The 24,289-nt window shown below is 32.2% G+C and overlaps 1 protein-coding gene across 1 annotated transcript in view; it reads right to left on the bottom strand.

Annotated features, from left to right (window-relative positions):
* The window catches only part of WDR36 (WD repeat domain 36), a 54,064-nt gene that overhangs the window by 10,964 nt on the left and 18,811 nt on the right, over nucleotides 1–24,289 (bottom strand). The window contains exons 9-18 of the mRNA XM_051994322.1: nucleotides 23,699–23,819; nucleotides 23,186–23,251; nucleotides 20,234–20,320; nucleotides 13,861–14,015; nucleotides 12,208–12,322; nucleotides 10,899–11,064; nucleotides 4,470–4,578; nucleotides 3,647–3,726; nucleotides 2,354–2,461; nucleotides 779–876 (exon numbers count right to left, since the gene is read on the bottom strand). Of these exons, the coding sequence (XP_051850282.1) occupies nucleotides 779–876; nucleotides 2,354–2,461; nucleotides 3,647–3,726; nucleotides 4,470–4,578; nucleotides 10,899–11,064; nucleotides 12,208–12,322; nucleotides 13,861–14,015; nucleotides 20,234–20,320; nucleotides 23,186–23,251; nucleotides 23,699–23,819 (1,105 nt within the window). The remainder of the gene's footprint in view (nucleotides 1–778; nucleotides 877–2,353; nucleotides 2,462–3,646; nucleotides 3,727–4,469; nucleotides 4,579–10,898; nucleotides 11,065–12,207; nucleotides 12,323–13,860; nucleotides 14,016–20,233; nucleotides 20,321–23,185; nucleotides 23,252–23,698; nucleotides 23,820–24,289) is intronic.

Genomic DNA, 24,289 nt, shown 5'->3' with positions numbered 1-24,289 from the left:
AAAATAGACATATACAGATATGTAACACAATTAATTACAATTACATGGTTGATTTAAATCTTTTTAAACTATGCTTAAAAATGTTAAGTTTGAGATCATTAAATATAACATGATATTTGATATATACACATACTTTTTGGGCAAGATTTAAATATGTCTATATAGCAAGTATTTTTCTACTACTGAAGTCTTTGAATGCTTTATATGTCCTATTTTACTTCCCAGCCCCTTCTACTATACCTAAACATATAAAAATTTTTTTCTCTTTCTATATGCTAAAATGACCATCTTCCCACCTTCTCAAATCTTTATTCTAAGCTCATCTCTCCTATGAGATGTTTTTTGATTAAGGCTATTTCCCAAAAGGAAAAGACTTCTTAAACTTCTTTATTTGCTTATATTTCAGTAACTGATGGCATTACCCTTATTTTAAACTCAAATAACATCGAAACTCCATCACATTTCTTGTTTCAGGGCAAATTGTTTATTTATTCAAATAAAGATTAATTAGAAGGTCATTGGTTTTAGCCACTGATTTCTCAATATGATGATGATGCATGAGAAGGCACTCAAATCTGCCCAACTAAATTTGTTAAAATATTAAAATTAAAATTGCTTTCACATGTTAATACTTTCTTAATATGAAGGTCAAATATGATCAGTTATCCCACACACTAAGTTGTATGTTTAATAACAGTTATCTTGTAATCATTATATTAACATTCAACCTCACCCTTTCCCATCCACTTCCAAAAAGAATCCAGTATTTTGTAATTACCTTGGTTGTGGCAGGTACCAGGAAGCATTACAACAGAAGGAACGTAATCTGCTGAAAGTGGTCGTAATGAAACAAGTGAATACAGGGAAACGTTAGACCTAAAAATTCAAAACAATACAAGTAAATATATTTAAAATTCACAGAAACAATCTGCTCAGACTAACATATAAATGGTACATCCCTCTATTTTCTATAGCTTCAGATTGAGATTATTTAGTAACTAAGAAAGATTAAGATATTTAGATTATTCACTTGAAAATATCCTAATATATTATATATCTTGCTTTAATACAATATTTGGAAAAGTCAAAGTTTAAAAAAAGCCCATAACCTAATAAAACATTTGCTATCAATCCTACAATCCCCCAATCCTAAAATCCTTTTAAAAAGTGTAACTTTCAGGTAAATCTTTTTGTGGAAGGAGTAAATAATTTTTTCCAAATACTTAGAATTGCTAAATCAATATTGGAACTTCTAAGGTTTAAGGAGCTGAGTGGATAAGCTTAATTTTAGCAATTCCTTGGCAACAAAATGAAGATTATTCTCTCCCTCATAATTCAGAGTAAAATTACTGCTCCTATAAGTACAAGATATAAGTCAAGATTTCAAAGGCTTATAGGATAATTTATCTAGAGCTGGAGGAGACTATAATTTATTTCAAAACTTCATCTCACAATTGGGAAAACTGAGGTCCAGAAGGCAAATAATTTGCCTAAAGTCACACAGGCAGCAGAATCATAATTTGAATTCAGCTCCAGTGATTCCAACTTCAGCAAATGAATGACAATTTGAAAATAAGAAAACAAAATTCTTGTAAAATTCATTGTAATAGGATTTGATCTGGAACTTCAGAAACATCTTAGGTTTACCATCAAATATGTGAAAAAAGGAGACAGTATGGCATAATAGAATGAAAACTGGAACTTGAAGCCCAAATGCCTTGGTTTTCATTCTTGCTTTCACTCTATGAACATCAGGTCATAGAGGTCACCTGACTTCTCTGGATTCTTTCCTCTATAAAACAAAGTTTGCTGGACTAGTTTCTTTAATATGCTCACTTCTATTTCCAAGTTCAATGGTTTTAGAAAATCTAGAAGTCAGTTATAAGACATAAAATGAATTTTCAGAATCAAAATAATGACTTCAATCACGCATGTACCAAAGTTAGCATTTTCTAGTTCCAACTAAAATACATAAGAATTTTTTTCTTAATTATTTCAATTTAATAAGCATGATAAACTTATCTCTCCCGCTAGAACCTATAAAAACTTTTATCAATATCTAACATAAGTGGATAATCAAATCTAAAATATTAAACTAATACTGGCTATAATAAAAATATGTTAGGACAACTGTATCTTAGAGAATACACTAAGGTAATAACTTTTTACAAAATAAGCCTTATAAAGTACATTAATGGTATTTTACTAGTAATGTTGAAGTCATTTTCAATATGCTTTTCTTCATTTAAGTATGAAAAAATTGAGCACTTCTACTTAAGAGACTAAAGCCATTAAGATAATTTGAGCAGCTACATTTTTTTAATTTGGCTGGAAAAAAATATAAAGTACTTACCACAGATAAATTCCAAGATTATCCACATGGGAAGTGGCCAGAAAGTCTCCAGTGGGAGACATAGTAAGACTGAGAGGTGCTGAATCCACTAAGAAACAATCTATAAGGCTAGTAAGGGGGAAAAATTATTTAAGAGAAAGACAAAAAAGAATATTTTACAATTTTCAAGCATCTAGAGGAGCGTAAGCTTTTTATACCATTTACATCTCAACATAATGGATATAATTTTCTTTTAGACTCTGCTTAATGGAGGGATAGAATTAAGATTTCATTCTGAACCCTTTGGTGACCCTGGTCATTATCAGCACTTAACTATATTAATTTACATGTAAACATTCAGTTCTCATTTCCTGGAGGCTAAATTACCAATTAAAATTAACTAGATAAGGGGTGTGAATATAGAGATATGATTTCTTATTGCAAGAGACACTGAAGGTCAGATACTGAAGAGTTCCTTCCTAATCCTCTACCATTTAAGGAGGATGGCTAGAGAATTCACCTTATCATTCCCACCCAGCTTGAACACCCATTCCCATTCTTGGATTTTATGATCTCTAGAAACTCAACATTCTATAAGCATGATCAAATTTGAAAAGGAAGTATCCTTCCTTCCTTCTGATTGGAGAGGAATCCTTAGGAGGCAGAATTTGGAGTCAGGTTTTCCTGACTCGAGTCCAGCACATTCTCCTCTCATACTATCTAGCTGCGCCTTTATGCCTATTTTACAGCTTACTTAACTTCATTAGTAATTGTTTTTTTGGTAGTATGTTTCAAACAACATGGGTGTTAGAAAGTGTGATTCGTGATATCCTCAAGTGAAATGTGTTACCTCTGTCTTTTAAGACAATTAGAAGAAAACTGGGGTTTTCCTTCCTAATGATCTAACTGCTTCTGTGTTCAGATTAATCTCACCCTTCAACCCTCTTCCTAATATGGAAAAAAAGAGGCCAAAGTGGGCAGGGGTCAACCTGGAGATATAGTAAATGATAAAAGCTATCATCTCCTATCTTATTTTCCTACCTTTTCTTTTTTCACTTTTTAGGGATTTTGTTACTTTTGAAAATAATACTTTATCTAATTACCTAATCTATCCTCTGGTCTATACTCTTAAGTAGTGGAACTCTCACTTAGGGATAATTTGAAAGTCATGCACAATTTCTTTATTAACCTGTCTGAGATATCTATTAAATATTTAATTCCAGGTTCCAAAGCAAGGACTCTTTCCATAGTGGCTTAATACACAGACAAAAAGGACTCATACAAAGCTGAGAATGCTATTACAAATTTACTTACCATCCAGATGGAAGGTCCCAAATCCTAACTGAGCAATCCATTGAACCACTTATTAACCAACGACCATCTGGACTGAAAGCCTTTAAACAAAATAAAATATGTAAGTGCTTTTTAAAAAAATTATTTTATAAGTGCTAAACAGTTCAAAAGATCACAGAATTTATTAAGAATTAAATCATCAAGCATTTATTAAGCATCCAATATAGTACCATATACTAGAGACAATAGACTCTAAGAAATACAAAAACAAAAATGCTCTAAGTCTATGAGATACGACCTAAAAGATGCAAAAGGGTCCTGATAAAACATAAATTACTATACTCAACATATTGGTATTTTTATACAAATATTCAGAACAAATGTTACTGTCAAAGGTATTAAGAGTATTTTTATACTGAATTTCAGGGGGAGTGAGGGAGGGGAAGAGAGGCATTCATTCATCATCAAGTACATTTTATTTCCCAAGTAAATATAGTTTTCCTTAAAATTTTTCTAAATTACTTAAAAATTTTAGACCAAAAAAAAAAAAAATTAATCCTTTTACAGTATTAAAGGAATAGCACCAATTTCCAGAGAAGCAAAAGCATGTTTGGTGGTTTTTTTTTTTTTTCCCTTTAAACTTGCCCAGAATTAAAATTCTATAAAAAATTACTATTTGGAGTATTTTCTCCCTTGGAAAATAACTGATCTTAGTTCTACAGTTAATACAAATGTCTACATTCTTTTTATAATTTTAATCTAAAAGGTTAAATATCCCTTTTAAAGGATATTCCACTTTTAAAAGTTGATTAAAAGTGACTCTTGTCCCAGCTAATAATGTTACCATGTCATTTATCTGGCCTTGGTGTCCAAAAAATTCTCTGACTGTTCTTCTGGTTTCTATGTCTACAACGCTTATACCGAAGTCATCTGAGGCAATTCCCAGGATGCCACTGACAAAAGAAGCATATAATTAACAAAAAAACACATAAATCACAAATAAAGACAATTTCCTATTGCTAAATTTTACATTAGTAAGAATCTAATAAAATGTGAGCAGTGATGTTAAGTTTAAGACAAATTTAGGATTCTACTATTAAAGAAAATATACACTAATTTCAGATTTTTGCAAACTATTACATAAAGAACAATGAACTCAACAAATATGCAAAAAAATCATAATAATGGGAAAAATCAAGTAGAAAAATGTAATAAATGACATAACATGAATAGCTTGATAAAATTGCTTTTTACTCATATATGTATTTCTTTATATAGAGAAGGAATTTCAAAGATCTTCAACTTCATCAGAATAGGGTTCTCCCTTAACTGATTTTGTCAGAATTTTTTTTGAGGTAATTGGGGTTAAGTAATTTACCCAAGGTCACACAGCTAAATTATGAGGCTAGATTTGAACTCAGGTCCACCTAATTCCATTATCTATATACTCTATCTACTGTGCTACCTAGCTGCCCCCACCAACTGATTTTCTATAACTTCATGAGTAGCTATAGCCAAAAATGTCTTTTCATTTTATAAGACAAAGGGAAGATACATCTCCAATATCTTGAAGTCCTTATGCCAGGTCTTTTAATATTACATGGGGAATAGGTATAATATGCAGGACTTGCTTCTGTTACATGACTGGCCAATTCTCATTCATACATTTTCTGGACACCAATTTTTACATGAAGTCATCACCAACAGTACAGTAGTCTACTTATGATCACCACAGCTCTTTCTTGGGTCACTTAAAAATTGGATTCTCCAAAAACTCTAGTGGTTCCTAATGATGTAGCACAAATAGGCAAATATAGATGTTAAAAAGATGGGGCTTTGTGTCTTTGAGATGCTGAAATTCTTGCATATACCATAATGCAATCCACCCTAATTTCTTCTTCTAATTCGATCCTGGGCACAACTTATCATATCCATGCCTTTCCAAGATAAAGATACAGATATTACACTGACAGACTATCCATGACACCTGGACAATAAGCACATTTCCTTTCCCTTTTCCTACATGGATAACTTTTTTTTTTGAGGATCAAAGAGAGGATGAGAGGTTGTGGTGGATTCTTAAGTGTTCTGCGAACTGGTACAATCAACAATCTGAATTTAGTATTTGGCTTAAGGAACAATATTATATCTGTAGTTTATCAAAGAATCTTGTATAATTTTATTTATATGAAACATATTATTTAAAGAGCCAAGTCAAGTTTTTTTAGAATAAAAAAAAAGTAAATTAGTAGGATACTATATTTACTACATTTTTCACTCAATTGCATAACTATGAAGATGTAGTCTGTTGTGGAAAACTGTCTGCAAAAGTCAAGAAACTTTTGAGGAGTCACAATGTTTTGATTCTTCCTCTACTTATAACAGAATGTCTAACTGGTGACAGGTAAGGAGGAAAAATTGGTAGTCATAAATGATACTCAAGTAAAGGGAAAGATATGTCCAGAATGGATCTAAATAAAATAAACTCAAATATCTATAATCCTCATTTTCCCCCAAAACGTGCCTCTTTTTTTCCTCATATTAAAGATACCTTTGATAGGTAATTTTTATGAAGATTTTATAGTGTGTATCACTCTGTATCATCAGATTGGCTAAAGTGACAGGAAAAGATAATGACGAATGTTGGAGGGGATATGGGAAAACTGGGACACTGACACGTTGTTAGTGGAACTGTGAATGAATCCAACCATTATGGAGAGCAATTTGGAATTATGCTCAAAAAGTTATCAAAAAGTTATTGAACTAGCAGTGTTTCTATTGGGATTATATCCCAAAGAGATCATAAAGAAAGAAAAAGGATGCACATGTGCAAAAATGTTTGTGGCAATCCTTTTTGTAGTGGCTAGAAACTGGAAACTGAGTGGATGCCCATCAATCGGAGAATGGCTGAATAAATTTTGGTATATGAATATTATGGAATATTATTGTTCTGTAAGAAATGACCAGCAGGATGATTTCAGAGAGACCTGGGGAGAGTTACATGAATTGATGCTAAGTGAAATGAGTGAAATAAGGCAACAAAATTATACGATGATCAATTCTGAAGGATATGGCTCTCTTCAACAATAAGAGATTCAGACCAGTTTCAATGATCTTGTGATGAAGAGAGCCATCTATATACATAGAGAGAAGACTGTGGAAACCAGGTGTGGATCACAACATAGCATTTTCACTCTTTTTGTTGTTGTTTACTTGCATTTTATTTTGTTTGTTTCTTTTTTTCTGGTTTGATTTGCTTTTTCTTGTGCGGCAAGATAATTGTATAAATATGAATGCTTATTTTAGATTTAACATATGCTTCTACCATGTTTAATATATATTAGACTACTTGCCATATGGGGGAGGGAGTAGAAGAGGAAGGAAAACTGGAATACAAGGTTTTGCAAGGCTAATGTTGAAGAATTATCCGTGCATGTGTTTTGAAAAAAAGCTTTAATAAAGGAAAAAAAATTCATACACACACAAAAAGATTTTATAGTGATGAAGGAGTATAGCATTTTTGAAGGATCATGGAATGGCCAGTAAAAAGGCAGGAAAATGGGAGACAGAGGCTTCTAAAAGAGAAATTATTTAAATTTCTGTAAAATCAGAAACATAACTGTAAAATATGCATATAATACTCTCTTGATCAAATTGTTGGGTAATAATACAATGATTTCTCCAAATCATATATCTTTTCTTCTTGAAAATCTAAGTTCTTTGAGAGCAGGGATTTTCATCCTTTTTTTTTTTTTTTTTTTTTTAATACCCAGAATTTAATACAGTACTCTAATAGGCACTTAATAAATGCTTGTTTGTGTGTCAGATTATTTTGGGGAAAATAAATAAATAAACCTAATCCTTCAAAGCTTTAAAAACTGGCACAGATTTCTTCTATCTATATCTAACATAGTATAACTTATTATGGATTGAGGTGTTAGACTCCAGTATTAGCACGTCATATAAGATGAAAAAAACTAAAGTATCTCATATTTCATTTGTTTGTTGGTCTGCCTTCATTTTTATCTAATGTTGATCTTAGGATTGGGTCTAATCACTGACACCAGGCAAGCTTACTAGAGAATTTATCATTTGATATTTGGGAAGTACAGTTGTCCACAATCTTCACTCTCTTTACAGCTTACCCAATTATTCTGTATTTTAAACTAATGCATCCATTGGATGCCACATTTCTCTCTTGGCAAAGAAACCAAATGTTTGTTGGTTTAGGCTGTTCCATTCCTTTTAGCCTGCTCATTGTGCTGAATGCTACACATTGGTTATACTTCCAAAGAAAACAATGATAAGAATCAATTTCTCTTACTTACATCAACATCAAATGTTTGTTTCATTGGGTCAAGTTAAAGTTGTTATAACTGCACTTTTTTTTTCTTATCATCCTCAGCCTTTCTTTCAATTTTATACTGCCCTAATTGATGATCTGATAGATGACTCAGAAATTACTCCTACAGTGGTAGAAAGTCATTTCTAGTATATTAAGATATGATCAATTTCATTTTTGTGATTCTACATGGTAATTGCTGTAAACAAGGATCTTTTAACTCGTCTTGAAGTATTTACTATATAATAGGTAAGATTTCTGAATAGAGGTCTCTTTCATTTCGTAATATGAAACCTTATTTTCCAACATTTTTTACTGTCCATCTTTCAATATAGAATGCATGTTTACCTTTACAGAATTACATAGTCTCAGAGTTGAAAGTAATCCCAGAAGCCATCTAGTCCTACCTGTCCCTGTAGTGGGCATATTTGTAACATATCTGACAGGTGGCCATCCAGCTTTTGCTTGTATAAGTATACAAGTATAAGTATACAATTCATGAGGTTTTGGGACAGCCCTGTCCACTGTTGAAAAGTTCAAATTTTAAGGTTTTCCCTTCATCAAACTTAATTCTAACTCTATGCAAGTTAATTCCATTATTTCTAGTTCTGTCATTTGGAGTCTCTATATTGAAAGAATGGTCTGGAAGGTATAATTAAATTTTTCTTTAACTTTTCTCCATCCTTTCAAAATCTTAAAAAATGAAATTACATAACCCATGAATTTATCTAATGACGTTCCTCTGGCTTTATTGAGCACTGCAAAGAAAGCACATGACTAAATATCCCATGAAATGGTGGAACTTATAGGCAAAACTAATTATATAAGCTCCTTCAATTCCCAAATGAAAGCCTGCCAGCCATCCTTCCATTTAACTATAGTTTCCACATGTTTCCTAGTTTCATTTATAAAAACTATGTTAACATTAACAGGATTCTTTTCCTCCAAGGACAGACTCATTGGTTGTTAACACAATTCCCTTCCTTTTCTGCCATTCTGCCTATCACTTCTACTCAAGTAAGAACAGGACTGAAAGTCATTTTACATTTTTCTGTTTAATGGGACTATTATGGCCAAAGAATACATCTAGCAGCCAGCCTGCTTGGGATAAGCCTCTTCACATTAAGCTATGATTTTCAATAACTCAATCAAAGCAGATTTTTATTCAAAAATATTCCAGCTTTATGACACCTGTCAGAGTTTTTTCACCAGGACAGCATTCTAGAGACAGCAGTAGTACAGTGAATAGACCCTAGGCATGGAATCAGGGAAGTCCCAAGTTCAAAAACAGTTTCAGACAGTTAATAGCTATGATCCTAGACAAGGCACTTGACCCTATTTGCTTTAATTTTCCTCAATTGTAAAGTAGGGTAATAATGGTACTTACTTCACAAATTCACAGTATTTGTAAAAATGCTTAGGCTAGTATCCAAAAAAAGTGGATGCTACATAAATATCTTTACTCCTTCTTCTTATAAGAATTCAGATAATGCAATTGTTATGGCACTGAGAGACTAAAACAGAAGTGATCTAAGGGAGGGGAAAATGCCTAAGATGTAGAAAAAAAAATCTTAGATCTTGTTAAGCGTAAAAAGGTGATTGAAAGAACTTTAATGCCCTTCCATAATAAAAAAATCTTAAGCATCATATCTACATGAATTTGGTGTATTCTTAATGAAGGTATATCCAAAAATAAATATAAAGTGATTTGGAGGGGAAAACACTGGACACAAAGATTTCATATAGAATGTAATAACTGAGCTAACCCTTGAAGTAAAATAAGGATTCAGAGAACAAGAAAAAATACAATTCTTGGCAGGAGGAAAAGCAAGTCTTTAAGTACATAGGCAGGCAATTAAATAAGCTATATAAGGAATGGTAAGCTCAATGTGTGTGGGAGAGAATGATGTGTAATAAAACTGGAAAGATAGGTTGGGGTCAGGTTGTGAAAGGTGTTAAATATAAAACAGAGCACTAATAAAAAAAAATTCCTGAAGTTTACTGAATAAGAAAGAATAGGGAGAACTGAATCATATATTTTAGAGAGAAATGAGAATTAATGACACAACATGATCTGCCTTTATACTCAGGAGCTCACAAATTCTTCAAAAGTAGATCGAGCAGTGTTTTGCACATATAAAGTAAGAGACATAACAAGTAATGTCCACAAACAGGAATGCTTGACAGAAGTAATATTATAAATATTTAAATTGCTTTATACACACAGTTCTGCCTTGTTTTTGTTTGTTTGTTTTTTTTTTTTTATTAAAGCTTTTTAATTAACTGTATGGATATGTATATATAAATTGTATTTAACATATACTTTAACACATTTAACACATATTGGTATTGGTCTACCTGCCACCTGGGGTAGGGGGTGGGGGGAAGGTGGGAAAAAATTGGAACAAAAGGTTTGGCAATTGTCAATGCTGAAAAAAATTATCCATGCATATATCTTGTAAATAAAAAACTATTTAAATTGTAAAAAGAAAAAAAAAAGCTTTGTATTTACAAAGCATATGCATAGGTAATTTTTCCAACATTGACCCTTATATAACCTTTTGTTATATTCCCTACCTGGCAGGAAGTCCTTTACATGTTAAATATGTTGAAATACATGTTAGATCCAATATATATATACATATATATACAATCATCAAGAAGAATCCGATCAAGAAAAAAGAAATACTGAGAAAAAACACAATGCTAGCAAATAATAGAGTAAGAATGCTATATTGTGTTCCACACTGTCCCCACAGTTCTCTCTCTATGTGTAGTTGGCTCTCTTCATCACTGCACAAGTGGAACTGGTTTGAATTGTCTCAATGTTGAAGAGAGCCACATCACATAGTTCTGACTTGTGAGTTAAATCTATATATCTTATCCTCAAAGAGTTTGCAATTTTAAGTTAGAAAGTTAAAAAAGACTCACCTGTCTCTATGTAGCATTAGGATACTTGGAGATGAACTTAAGTTTGCAGTGTGAATTAACATTTTACTCTTAAAATTCCAAAATTTGAGTAATCCTTCACTACCAGCTGTAATTGTTAACTGGTTTAATCCATCTACTGCCACTCCTCTAACAGCACCTTCATGGGCTTTAAAGTAAATGCAAAGAAATAAACACACACACACACACACACACACATACATACATAAATACAAACACATATATTTTAACAGTGTCTTTCAAAATAATGTAGAGAGAAAAAAATAGCTGTTTTAAATAAAAACTTATTATTTAATTCAATAACTTATTACTGAATACTTATTATTTACTCCACTTTTTAAGAGTATGAAGTTATCAGAAATCATTATACCATATTCTCTTTATCACAATTTAATACTTCCAGGTAAGAAATAAAGCAGACAGGAAGCTCATTACTAAAGTAGTTTACATCTATTCCATAAAAGAATTCCAAAGATTGTCAAAAGATGTTATGATGAAAACTAAAAAGTTTTCTGACACTTGAAAACCACAAAATCTGAATTTTACACCTTTTCATTTCATCTGAATATTGTGACATCAAAATTTGAAAGAGATTTAAAAACCGAAGTAAAAGTAAGGATCAAATTGAGAAATTATATTCTCAAAGACTTGGAAAAAACCCCAGAGGTCACCTAAGCCAATACATATGTGAAAAGATTCTCCCTTATAAGTATCATAAAAGATGATAACAATCTTTGCTTTAAAGCCTCCAGTGAGGAGAGGGAAGTTCTATTACTTCCTAAGGCAACACATCTCACTTTTCAATAGTTCAAATGCTATTCTAATTCTTCCAGAGGGTGTTATAACTTAGGAAAAGTGAAGCTAGCTTTTAGTTTAAGCCCTGACAGTATTCTTTTAGAAAATAAGATACAATTTTGCAACAATTTGAATTTGTATTCCCTAAGCAGCATTTCTATCTTAGATTAAGTCATACATTATTACTTTTTTTCCTGAGGCAAATGGGGTTAAGTGATTTGTCCAGGGTCACACTGCTAGGAAGTATTAAGTGTCTAAGGCCGGATTTGAACTCAGTTCCTCCTGACTTCAGGGCCAGTGCTCTATCCACTTCGCCATCTAGCTGCTCCCAAGTCATACATTATTAAATCATATAGTACATTATTGTCAATTCATATAGTATAATATACATATAGTACATTATTATTAATTTACATAGCAAGTTTTCATAGTTTCGGTTTAAAAAAAAAACTTCACCATATCAAATTTAAATAAATAAAAAATTTAAATAAGTTACCTTTATCTACTCCAAATGAACCTCGATGCATACCAGACTGCATGTTATAGACATCAACATTTCCTGATGTAAGACCAATTATAGCAAAGTTTCCACATGAAGTTATATCTATAGCCTTTGAAGAAAATTACAAATAAGAAATTAAAACAAATCAATTAACTACTGCTGTAGTTAAGATTAAAGTTAACAAGTATAAATATTGGACTTGGTTGGAATTCCTGATGACACAAGTCTTTTGAATCTGGAGAAAAAAATTTACCTAACTCTCATCTATATCATCCAAAGCTGTACAATCTCTTAATTTCTTGTAAAAAGCCAGGCCTATTGTGTGGGGGGGAGAGGGCAAAGGAGAAGGAGGTGAGAGAGAGAGAGGGAGAAAAAATACCACATGTGTCCTTTTCTTCACCACTTACTTCCTCCTTTCAATACACTACAATCTGGCTTCTGCCTTATTCTGAAAGGTCATCAACTGCTATATTTAATAGTTTTTTTTTTCCGTCTCCATCTGCCTTGAAAAATATACCATTCTTCCTACTATTTATTGTTCTCTCCTTCTGACATTCTCTCAAAAGATTATTTAACTTCTCATCATTTCACCTCTGTATCATCTCTCATACCTGTCCCCCTTTCTCTTTTTTTTTTAAAAGTCATCACCCCAGTAAGATGTTCTTTACCACCTATGTATACCATTCAAATATTTTTATGCACACATCAGGTCATGTTACTCCTCTATTTAAAAGTCTTTAATACTGTTCCAGTGCCTCTTAAATCATTTTCAAATTTATTGGCCTGTTCTTAACGAGGCCCTCAGATCTTACAATGTCCTGCCATATGAAATGTAACCTTAACAGCATTAATAAAAGAGGGCTTTTATTGGGCTTTACTCCCTCTTATTTCCTGCATAATATCTGTGGGACATAAAGCAAGAGGTTTTTAACCTTTTGGTATGTCCTGGATTCCTCTGATCGTCTGGGGAGATGCCTATAGTCTCATTCTAAGAATAATGTTTTAAAATCAATAAAATACAAAGGACTACAAAAGAAACTAATTATACTGAAATACATTTTTACCTGACTTTTAAAAAAACTTATTATAATATTGTTTATTGTCAAATAGAAGTAGCTCTCTATCTTGCTGTCAACAGAAATTTAATTAAATTTTCCTCATCTATCCTCCCCTCCCCCATGAAAGCTGATCATGCCTTTAGATATACAGCATAACATGTAAATATGACATAGGTGGTAAAATAGACACTAAGTTTTAAAAATAATTTCCACAGAAAAGATCTTCTGGTTTAACCTAGGGTGACTGGAAAATTAAGTAACAAAAACACTTCAACTGATATAAAGTAATATTAATTTCTCTTTCCTGCCAGTGCCCTCTCTCTGTAATTAGCAATCTTGTATTATGTACATTTATTATGCATATATTGATTCTATATATATTTACTTATGTACTTGTACATGTTAAAACTCCAAAAATAGAGACTACTTAATTTTTTTGTTTTTATATACTGAGCAGCTAACACAGTGCCTGGCACACAAACACTTGCTGATTGATTTTTAGTTAGACATATCTTAACTAAATTTTACTGGATAATAACAAAAATTAAAAATAGCTAAGACAAAGTTCCCTTAAAAAAAGATCACTCACTGTTGCAGTTGTGTTATGTAGTTTATCTTTTTTCCAATTTTCTGGTTTCAGAAAATAAGCTCCCATAGTACATTTTTGGTAATTCCAGGTTGAACAAGAAAATCTTCCTTGATGGCAAGCAATGATTCCATCCCAATCACTCTCACGAGCATTCTCTAAAACATAATTCAAAACATTAACAATGTACAATCTTTTGAAATACTTAAGGGGGAGAAAAACTGTGAAAAAAATTTGTGTAATAATTTCTTAAGTTCATTTCATTTAAGTTCATTCCATTAATTTACTATTTACTACATTCTTCAATCTAGTTACTGAAAGGAATTTTTTATAGGTGATAATAATCAATCAACAAATATTTATTAAGCATTTACTATGTGCTAATCATTGTGCTAAGCACTGGCAAATAGGCATAAAAAAACACCCTAATATCAACAAATATGCAAAGGAGATACATCTTTTTAGCCAGCAAATTATGGGAAAAATACATATTGTTCAGATTATGAACTGTATTTAGACAAGTAGCTCATCAAATTGCCTATCTTAGCTAAATACTATAAATAGAGGAGGTAGTGAGAAGATGGTGCTAGATTGTATTAACAATCCAGGGTGTTCTATAATTTTAAATTAGCACCTAAAATTCTAAAAGACTAAACTTTTTTTTTTTGACTAAACTCTTTAATATCAATATTTCATATGTCTGCAAAACATGGAAACAACATATTTAGAAGAATTAAACTAACAACCCAAAAAGTAATGCTAAAGTGTATGGAAGATATAATAAGGTTGCTGTATGTTATCAATAATCAAAACTTATTAGGATCAGAAAGAGAACTAGGTCAATGATTTATCAATAATGATACAAGAGATAAACAGCTTGGGGGGCATCACCAAAAAACTGTGGTAGAAGATACTAAAAGAAAAAAAAAGAAAGTTCTCTAACAAATTGGATAGGGCATTTATGGAAAAGCTATGAAAAAACAAACAATAATCACATAGGTTAAGGTACGGAAAAGTTACTTCTAATCTGAATCAGGAGAATCAATATCTATACAAATAAAATCAGAGGCATCAAAACACTGACCACAATAGGCTGATTTCTTAAAAGTGTCTTCCCAAACTCAATTTAATTTTTTTCCATGAAAAGAAAAAACACCACCACAATACTATTATACCATTACTAAAAGTGTTGGATGCTTTACTTCTTTTTTCTCACAGATTACCCTTGGGATATAGGGTAGAAGTTTTTAGCATTTTTCTGTGTCCTGGACTCCTTTGGTAATCTATGGAGAATTATATTTTTAAATTTCAAAAATACAAAGGATTGCAAAGAAAATCAATTATATTGAAATATATTTATCAAAATACTTAAAAAAAAAAAGGGGGGGGGGGGGCAATTCCAATAGACTTGTAATGGAGAAAGCTATCTGCATCCAGAGAGAGAACACTATGGGGTCTGAATAATATTTTTACCTTTTTTGTTGTTGTTTGCTTGCTTGTTTTTTCTTTCTCATTTTTTTCCTCTTTTAAATCTGATTTTTCTTGTGCAGCACGATAAATGTGGATATATGTTTAGAAGAACTGCACATGTTAAACCTATATTGGATTACTTGCTGTCTACGGGGAGATAGGGAGGAAAATTTGGAACAAAAGGTTTTGCAAGGGTGAATGTTGGAAACTATCCTTGCTTATATTTTGAAACATAAAAAAGTCATCATTATTATTATTATTATAAAATAAGTACTTAAGAACAAAAAAATTAAAAATCACAGAGGAAAAAAAAGAAAAAAATTCTGCTCTAAAAGTAGAAAGAAAACTTTCTACTCTAATTTAGTGCTTTTCTGGGCTTCATTTTCCTTATTCCACTAAGTTGTTTTATGATCCTAAGTTGCATCAATACTGCTTTTATTCTATTTTTATGTTACAGTCAGATTATTAAGGAAAATTTCACTTGATCTGTAAATTTATATACTTCTTTCTTGCCTTTTCCTTCTTTCAGTAAAATGGATCAATCCACTTTTTTAAAAAATTCTACTAAAGAATGGATACACAAGGCAAGAGTGAAATTAATTAGCCCTCTTGTTAAGAAATAACTTGTTCATAATTTTAGAAAATGGGTGTATTTAAATTTCTAAATAAAGCCAAGGCCTAAGTTTATCTATAGATTTAACATCTTTCTCCTAATAAAGGCTACTTTGCTGTCTGAAGTAGCAAGAAAGGCATAAATAGAAAAAAAAATTCACTAAGGATTTTAAAGGATTTTTGGAACAGAAGAAAGCCTAAGTTTATAATTAATACTCTGAAGGTACAAAGTTCAAATAACTTTTTAGTTATCTGAAAGATCTAACTTGCATTTTTCTTCATATATCTTTACTGGATTTAATATATTTAGATTTCAGAAAACTCAGGAATTAATCAATATTCATTATATTTCAAAATTTCTCTGGGCACAACAGAATTTTAAAAGTAGGAAAAGTAGCCAAATACAGAATCTATCTTTGGGTATAAAAATAAAGAAATTGTTCTTTATCAGAAAGAAATCAGAAAATGTTCTATATTGTTGACAATTAACTGAAATACTTTTTGTACTTAGCAATTTCAATAGCAAATAAGTCTCATCAGACATCTTGTTGCTTAAGTACATTAGAAATACAGAATTTCACTTTCTACATTTGTCTACTTCAGAGAGCCCAAGAGTAATTTCTTGATTATTATGTTGAAAAATAGTTAACAGTCCTTTCCTTTAGAGACAAGCCAGTATTATTCTGCCTGAATGATAGCTTTATTCTAACATTTAAAGTTAAAATACTGATTTAATAGAATCACATTACCTAGACCAGGCATTGAAAACTCCCACCATAAACCTGCAATAACTTATTTTAATTTTATTTTCCCCTAATCCCCCATGCAAACCCTAGGCTTGAGGCTGTTTTAGATCTATCCACTGTCTATATTTTGTCAATTTTATATCCTTGCTCATGACATTTCCTATTCCTGAAGTATTTGGCCTTTTCTGTCATATTCTACATATCTGTCAAAACTTTTAAGTTCTAGCTCTTATATTAAGCTGCCTATATTGATTTCACCATTTTTTCAATGCATTATTCCTACTACTTGACAATACCTTGGACCAATATATATTTAAATTTTGATGTATGAACCTTCTAAATTAGATGTTAAGGTCACAGAGAAAAACTATTCCTTATACATTTCTATGTTCTTCACAGTGTACAGTAGAATACTTGACAAATACTTGTTTACTGAGTGATAGAAAAATAGCTGCTTACCAAGCTAATATGTATATGGGTGACAAAATAAAAAAGACATTAAAAGTTTATTGGTAATTTCATAGGCAACACTTTTGAGTGATGAGGCCAGAAATCAGATTGCAAAGAATTGAAAAAAGGAAGAGAAGAAGGTTAAGAAGTGATTGAGGAATGGACAACTATTAAAAAAATTGCTTGGGGGATGGTAAGGTAAGTGAGAGTTTATGGAGGATAGGTGAGACTTAGGCAGTAGGGAAAAAAAACTAGAAGGTTCAAAGAGAGAGTCAATTTGCAAGAGTGAATAACTGGGAAAGACCTACTAGAAAAAATGGAAGGGAATTATTGGGACATGTGGAAAGGACCCTGGAATGATTTTAACACATTCGTAAAAAATGTTTTATTGAAAGAGACTTTAAGGAATATGTAACTCCTTGAGAACAGGACAGTTTTGCCTTTTCTATTTGTATGCACAAAGCTTAATATAGAGGTTAATATATAGTAAGAATTTAATAAATGCTTTTCTATTCACTCATTTATAATTTTCTGACTGTATTAAGTTTATCCAAATTAAATTCCTTCACATTTCATTCAATTATGAAAATAATATCTACTATAAATATCAGTCTATCACTATGTAATGTATATTATCATAAAGAAAGATTTATTTAAGTATTAATGAAATTATTCCTCTAATTTGTGAGTGTTTATTCACATCAAGCTACAATTTCTTCAGGTATTTTTTCTTGCCTTTAGGGTAGAACTCTTTAACATCAATTTTTCTCTATTGACTTGTAATCACTTTCTATTCTCCTATCTAGATTGTCAAGTACTTCAAAATATGAATTTTCCAACAATAAAATGACTGTACTCATGTAGATGCCATGTTGCTCCTAAAATAGATATTTGATTAGCAATAATTCATCTCGATAGTACTTTAAAATTTTCAAAGCATTTTCCTCACAACCACCCTGTGATTAAGTGATTTGCTCACAATCTCATGCTTTTGTCAGAGTAAAAATGAGTACAGTTGCTTTGCTTTGATAATAACTCCAAAGAACCTTGTAACTTCCATTATTAAATTTCTAGGAAATATTTATAAAAATGATTTTCACTTCCAATTATTAAAAATTTTTAAAATACAGTTCTTAGATGTACTGCAAAATAGGAAAATTCAATAAGAAAAACTCTAATGTGTTAATAAGTAGAAAAGATGAAAAAAATCCAACAACTCAAAAATACTAAGTATACACTGATAAACTGTTGAAATAAGTTTTATTATCCTGATATCAATGTGACCTATTTTGGATATGCAAATTTCTTTTATCCAATCTCTGCCTAATGAAATTCTTCTTGTCCTCAAAGACCAGCTTAAATGCCATTTCATTCATGAAGCCTTTCCTTAACCACCCAGATTTGAATTTAGTTATTTGTTCATATATCTCTTCACTACAAAAGTGTCAGTTCCAGCACTTAACAGTACACTATTAACGATCTTGCATTATTGTTAGAATCCTAGTGTTAACTCAATGGAATTGATACAATGCTTATTGGTTCACACATTAAAGCAAATCCTTACAAGGTGTTAAGTCACTAATATTGCTAGAAACAATGCTTACGTTAACACCTTTGAGAGTTCACACATTAGTTCACATATTTGGGAGATTTCAGGGTTCAGTATAAGATATCCAAATTCACACCTCCTATAATCCCACTCTCAGAGGAGGAGTCAATCTTTGAGTTTACATCTCTACAAGAGCATAAAAACAGCTGAGCTCAGTCAGGAGAGTTCAGCTGAAAAGACTGAGAGGGGAGCGTCAGTTGGAGATTGAGAAGCCACGAGTCAGATTTGAGCTAGAGGCAGAAGCTGGAAGAGCTAAAGGACAAGCTGCAAGAGCTCTTGGAACCAAGGAGGGAGAGAGGCCTCTAAGAAAACTAACCAAGCTATACTGAAGGAGACAATAAAAGATTTGAACTTTTAGCCCTGGCTGTATTTGGAATGATTATTACTCAGAATTGAAACTAAGGCTGCCTCCAGAAAACCTCCCCAAGAAACCTGCTCCCACAGAGAACCATCATATATTATAGAAAAGAAAAGAACACCACACATTATAACGTGATACAAACTAATATCCAATCAGATAATGAAAGAATCTAAGCATTCTTCAAAATACTTTTGACTCAATTTGAATGCCTAAAATTTCTAATTTTTAATCTTATATGCTATCTTCTATGCTACCCCACAGCTCAGAAAAAATCTTCATCTAATTATCTCCAATATATGTTTTCAGCCTAACTTCATCTAATAAAGTAGTAGCCTATAGTCGTCTGAGAGAAGTACATGACACAGTGACTGGGGGCTAGACAAGAAAATCTATGTTGAAACATCAGCTCAGACATTTACTAGATGTGAAACCACCACTCTTTGAGCCTTAGTTTCCTCATACATAAAATAGAGATTAATACTGATATTTTTCTCACAGAATTATTGTGAGGCTCAAATGAGATAAAAATCAAATGCTCTGCAAACCTAAAACCACTGCATAAATAAGTTTATATAATACAGAGAATGTTAAATAATTTTTAATATATAGTATAAATTCCAAAGAAACCAGCACAACAAAAGCACAAATCATTCTTTTAGTGAAGAAAATATGCTAATGGCACAATTTTTAAATGATAAATTTGTCCTTTCCCCAGTCACGAAAATATTTTAAATACCTAAAAATACTGCTTAAAAAAATTTATTTTTAAATCAAACACTAAATTCCAAGCCCTCATTTTGGAAATGGTTACAGTTAACACATATAAATGAAAAGGTAGTACAATATAGTGGAAACTGTTCTCAACTCTGTCCCTATATGATCTCAGGTAAGTCATGACCTTTCTCTATCTAAGAACAAAGAGAATTTCAGATTTTTGAAGATTCTTCAACAAAACTGTATTCATTTGAAAGATGCCTTAGTTCCTAAAATTAGGAAAAGAATTAATGCAAAACATTTTTTAATAATGTCATTTGTGGAAAGAGCAGAAAAGGTGGGGAAATCAAGAAATCAATAACTTGTAAATGAAAGAAAGAATATGAAATCTTAAAAACAGTATATTAAAGTTACCTGCTACAAATGCTGTTATGGGCGGAAGTCTCATTGACTCACAATTCTTAAGGCCTTTACGTTTGGCCTGCTTTTTATTTATCATTCCTGGAAAATAACAATAGAAAATTAATGGATATTTCAATAATAAACTTGTATAAAAGGCATTTATTTTCATTCACTTTTAATGTCTCACATAACATAAAGTAAATATAAATTTACTTTATATATTACAACATGGAACAAGAATATTGATAATTATCAACATTGTCAATTTTAATCTATTTCCACAGAAATACTGACTTACCTTTACATAATGCTTTAAGATTTAAAAAGCATGTTTCTCATAGTGGTATTATGAAAAGGGCATGGGATTAAGATGTGAGTCTGTGGATTCTACTTCAGGCTCTGAACTAAACAACTCTGCAACCTGAAGTAAGTCACTTCTACTCTTTGAAGTTTTCTAATCTGCAAAATGACAGAGGTGGCCCAGATAAAATATAAGGCCCAACAAAGAGATTCTTTGATCTTCCTTCTCATCCATTCTATTAAATTCCTCCTCATCCCAGATATAGTAAGTTATCAATTTCATTATGGAATAGAAAAGACAAAGCCTATGAAAATAGAATATAGGTTCAACCACCTCATGCCCCTCCTCAAACTCCAATATCTCCTTATTACCAACAGGATCAAATATTAAAAAATAAAAATCCTACATTCATTATTCAGAGCTCTTCACAACCTAGCTCCTTCTTAACTTTCCAGCCTTCTTACATTTTACTCCCCAATACATATTCTTCAATCCACTGACACTGGCACCTTGGCTGTTCCATGAATAAGATACTCTATCCCTTGGCTCCAGACATTCTCTTTGGCCACCCCCAAACATTCTTCCACTCCAACTACCGATCTCTTTGGCTTCCTTAAAAAAAAAAAGTCCAACTAAGTCCCAACTAAAATACCATCTTTTACTTCAATTCAATCAGTAAACTTTTATTAAATGCCTATTATGTGCCAGGTACTTTATCCTTAGGGATAAAAAAGAAGGCAAAAGATAGTCTCTGCTTTTAAGGAGCTCACAATCTGATGAGGAAGACAACACGCAAACAAATATACATATAAAGCAAGCTATATACAGGATAAGTAAAAAAAATAATTAAAAGAGGTAAATTACTGAACTCAGAGGAGTTGAGCACAACTTCATATAGAAAGTAGGATTTAAGTTGGTACTTAAAAGGAAGCTAAGAGAGGACAAGGAAGAAAGAGTCAGTAGAGCATAGCAGAAGAAGAAGAGCCTTCGAGATATAGGGAACAACCAGAGTTGGAAAACGGAGGGCCTTGTTTGTGGAACTGCCAAAAAGCCAGTGTTACTAGGCTGAAGAATATGTGTTAGGGAAAAAGGTATAGGAAGAATGCAAAGGAAGAAGGGGACCAGGTTATGAAGGAATGTGAACTGACAAACGGTGTTTTGTATTTGCTCCTGGAGACAATATGAGTAGGGAATTAAAATCAATTCTGCATCCTAGGAAATGGGTGCAGTGGCTGAATGGAGCAGAGTGGGAAGAGACTTGAGGCAGGCAGATCTAGTAAAAGGCTACTGTGTAATCAAGGTGAAGTGATGAAAGCCTGTACTAGAAAGGTGGGGATGTCAAAGGAGAAAAATAAGTGTACACAAGAGATGCTGAAAAGATGAAATCAGAGGCCTTGGCAAGAGACTAGTTACAGTGGGAGACTGAGAGACAGTGAGGAATCACGGGGAACTCCATCTTTGTGAGCCGAAGGGATTGGGAACATGGTGCTGCTCCTACAGCAATGGACAATGCAAGGGGGGAGGATTTGGAGAGAAAGATAATGAGTTCTGTTTTGGACAGAGTGGATTTTAGATATATACTGATCATCCTCTTTGAGATGACTGAAAAGCAGTTGATATGTAAGCCTGGAGAGTAGCAGAGACACTGGGACAGGAAAGGTAGATTTGAAAATCCTAAGAATAAAGATGGCAATTAAATATATGAAAGTTGATAAGAACACTAAGGGAACTATCACAGAAGGGGGAAAGAAGAAGTCAGAAGAGATTTCTTTTTTTTTTTTTTCCCCCAGCCGAGGCAATTGGGGTTAAGTGACTTGCCCAGGCTCACATAGAAAGTGTTCAATATCTGAGACCAGCTTTTAACTCAGGTCCTCCTGACTTCAGGGCTGGTGCTCTATCCACTGTGCCAGCTAGCTGCCCCCATAACAGAATTCTGAAGAAAATCTGTGGTTAGAAGGCATGACCTGGAGGAGGAACCAGTAAATTTGAAAAAGAAAAGGTCAGATGAATAGCAGAAAAACCAGGAGAAAATGGTTTCCCAAAAACCTAAATTAAGTACCAAAGAAAACAGAGTGATGAACAGTGTCAAAGGCTAAAGAGAGATCAAAGAGAATGAGGAAGAAAAGGTCATTAGATTTGGCAATTAAGAGGTCATTTTTAAGTATGGAGAGAGTTGTTTCCATGGAATAATAAGACTGGAAGCCAGATTGTAAGAGATTAAAAAGAGAAAGAGAGAAAGTAGACGCACCTATTGTAGACAATATGTTTTGTTTTGTTTTAATGAGTTTAGCTACAAAGGGCAAAAGAGAAAAACAACAATAGTTAACAGGGATAAAATGAACAGAGAGGGCAATCTTTTTGAGGAAATGGGATGGAGGAGTAAGGAAGGTCATTTTATTATGGACCTTCTCTCTTTTACCCTGTATATAATTTGTTCATATATATTCATTTTTGTGATTGAAAGCTCATTGAGGGCAAGTGCTGACTTTTGATTCTTATATTCTCAGGTACATATTAGGTACTTAATAATGTTTACTATCTAAATGAAACGGGATAAATTATATTACTATACTTTCCAATGTCCCATGGGAGAATATGGATCAGAAAGGTAGCAAAATGAGAATTTTTATTCAAGACCAACTTTTCCTTTGTTATTAACTTACCTTGTCCCAAATTCTTATTGTACTTTTCATGAACTGTGGAAAATGACTGCAAGGTGCCATCATGACCTAACAGAACATAAAAAAGTCAAGCTACAAAGAGCAGCAATGTGAATTAAAGACCTACTCAAGCCAGATACAAAAAAACCCTCAACCCTCAAATATATACCATTTTAGGAGAAAATAGCCTTATAAACATATCAGAAAAGCATTAGATTACATAAGGAGAGAATGTCAATGGACAAGGATAAAGTTTAAAGAGGGTAAATTAAAATTTTCCAATGCGATTTGAATATACATTTTAAGCCCACATTACTAGAAGCTGAACCTTGACAGACAAATGAAATAGGTAAGGTAAAGTAAATTATTAAAATTATCACTAAGGTGGCCAAAAAGAACTCTTAAATCTTGAAATCTTAAACACAGTGTACAACACAGAATAAATGTTCAATAAATATTTACTGAAGTATTGAATTAAATGAATAACTGAAGTTATACAATATGAAATACTCTTACTTGCACTAAGAATTTGCTGTCCATTTTGTCCATAGTATCTAATTTTAGTTAAAGGAGCACTATGACCCATTCTAAATTTCAAAAGCCGAGCTTCACCTGCAGTACCATCAAATATCCAAATCTGAGAGAGAAAAAAAGACAAGACATCAACAACTTAGTTTTTGAAGACTGGTTACCACAAATTGAAATTACAGAAGGCTGGCTAAAGATGGATATTACAGAATTTCTAGAGTTCAAAGGGTCCTCTATGTTCAACCCAATCACTTTTAAAATATGACTAAAAAAGCAGTAATCTGGCTTTTGTCTGAATCCATTCCATTTTGAAATAGCTTTACTTTTGGAAAGAATTCCAGACATAAAACCTGTATTTTTGCCTTTGCAAATTTTACAGAACAAGTCCATCTTTGGTATGGCAGACCTTCAGATGCCTGAAGACAGCAATCGTATCCCCAGGTCTTCTTCTCTAGGATAAACATCTTCAGATCCTTAAATTACTTCATACAGCAGACTTAATTGCCTTAAATAGTATGCTTACTCTCCTCTGTGTGCTATTTTGTTGTTGGTCAGATATCTGACTCTTCATGAAGCCAC

Source organism: Antechinus flavipes, chromosome 1 (genome assembly GCF_016432865.1).
Source record: "Antechinus flavipes isolate AdamAnt ecotype Samford, QLD, Australia chromosome 1, AdamAnt_v2, whole genome shotgun sequence".
In the NCBI taxonomy this organism is placed as follows: Eukaryota; Metazoa; Chordata; class Mammalia; order Dasyuromorphia; family Dasyuridae; genus Antechinus; species Antechinus flavipes.
Note: the sequence above shows the minus strand (reverse complement) of the source record. Positions and strands in the feature narration are given on the sequence as shown.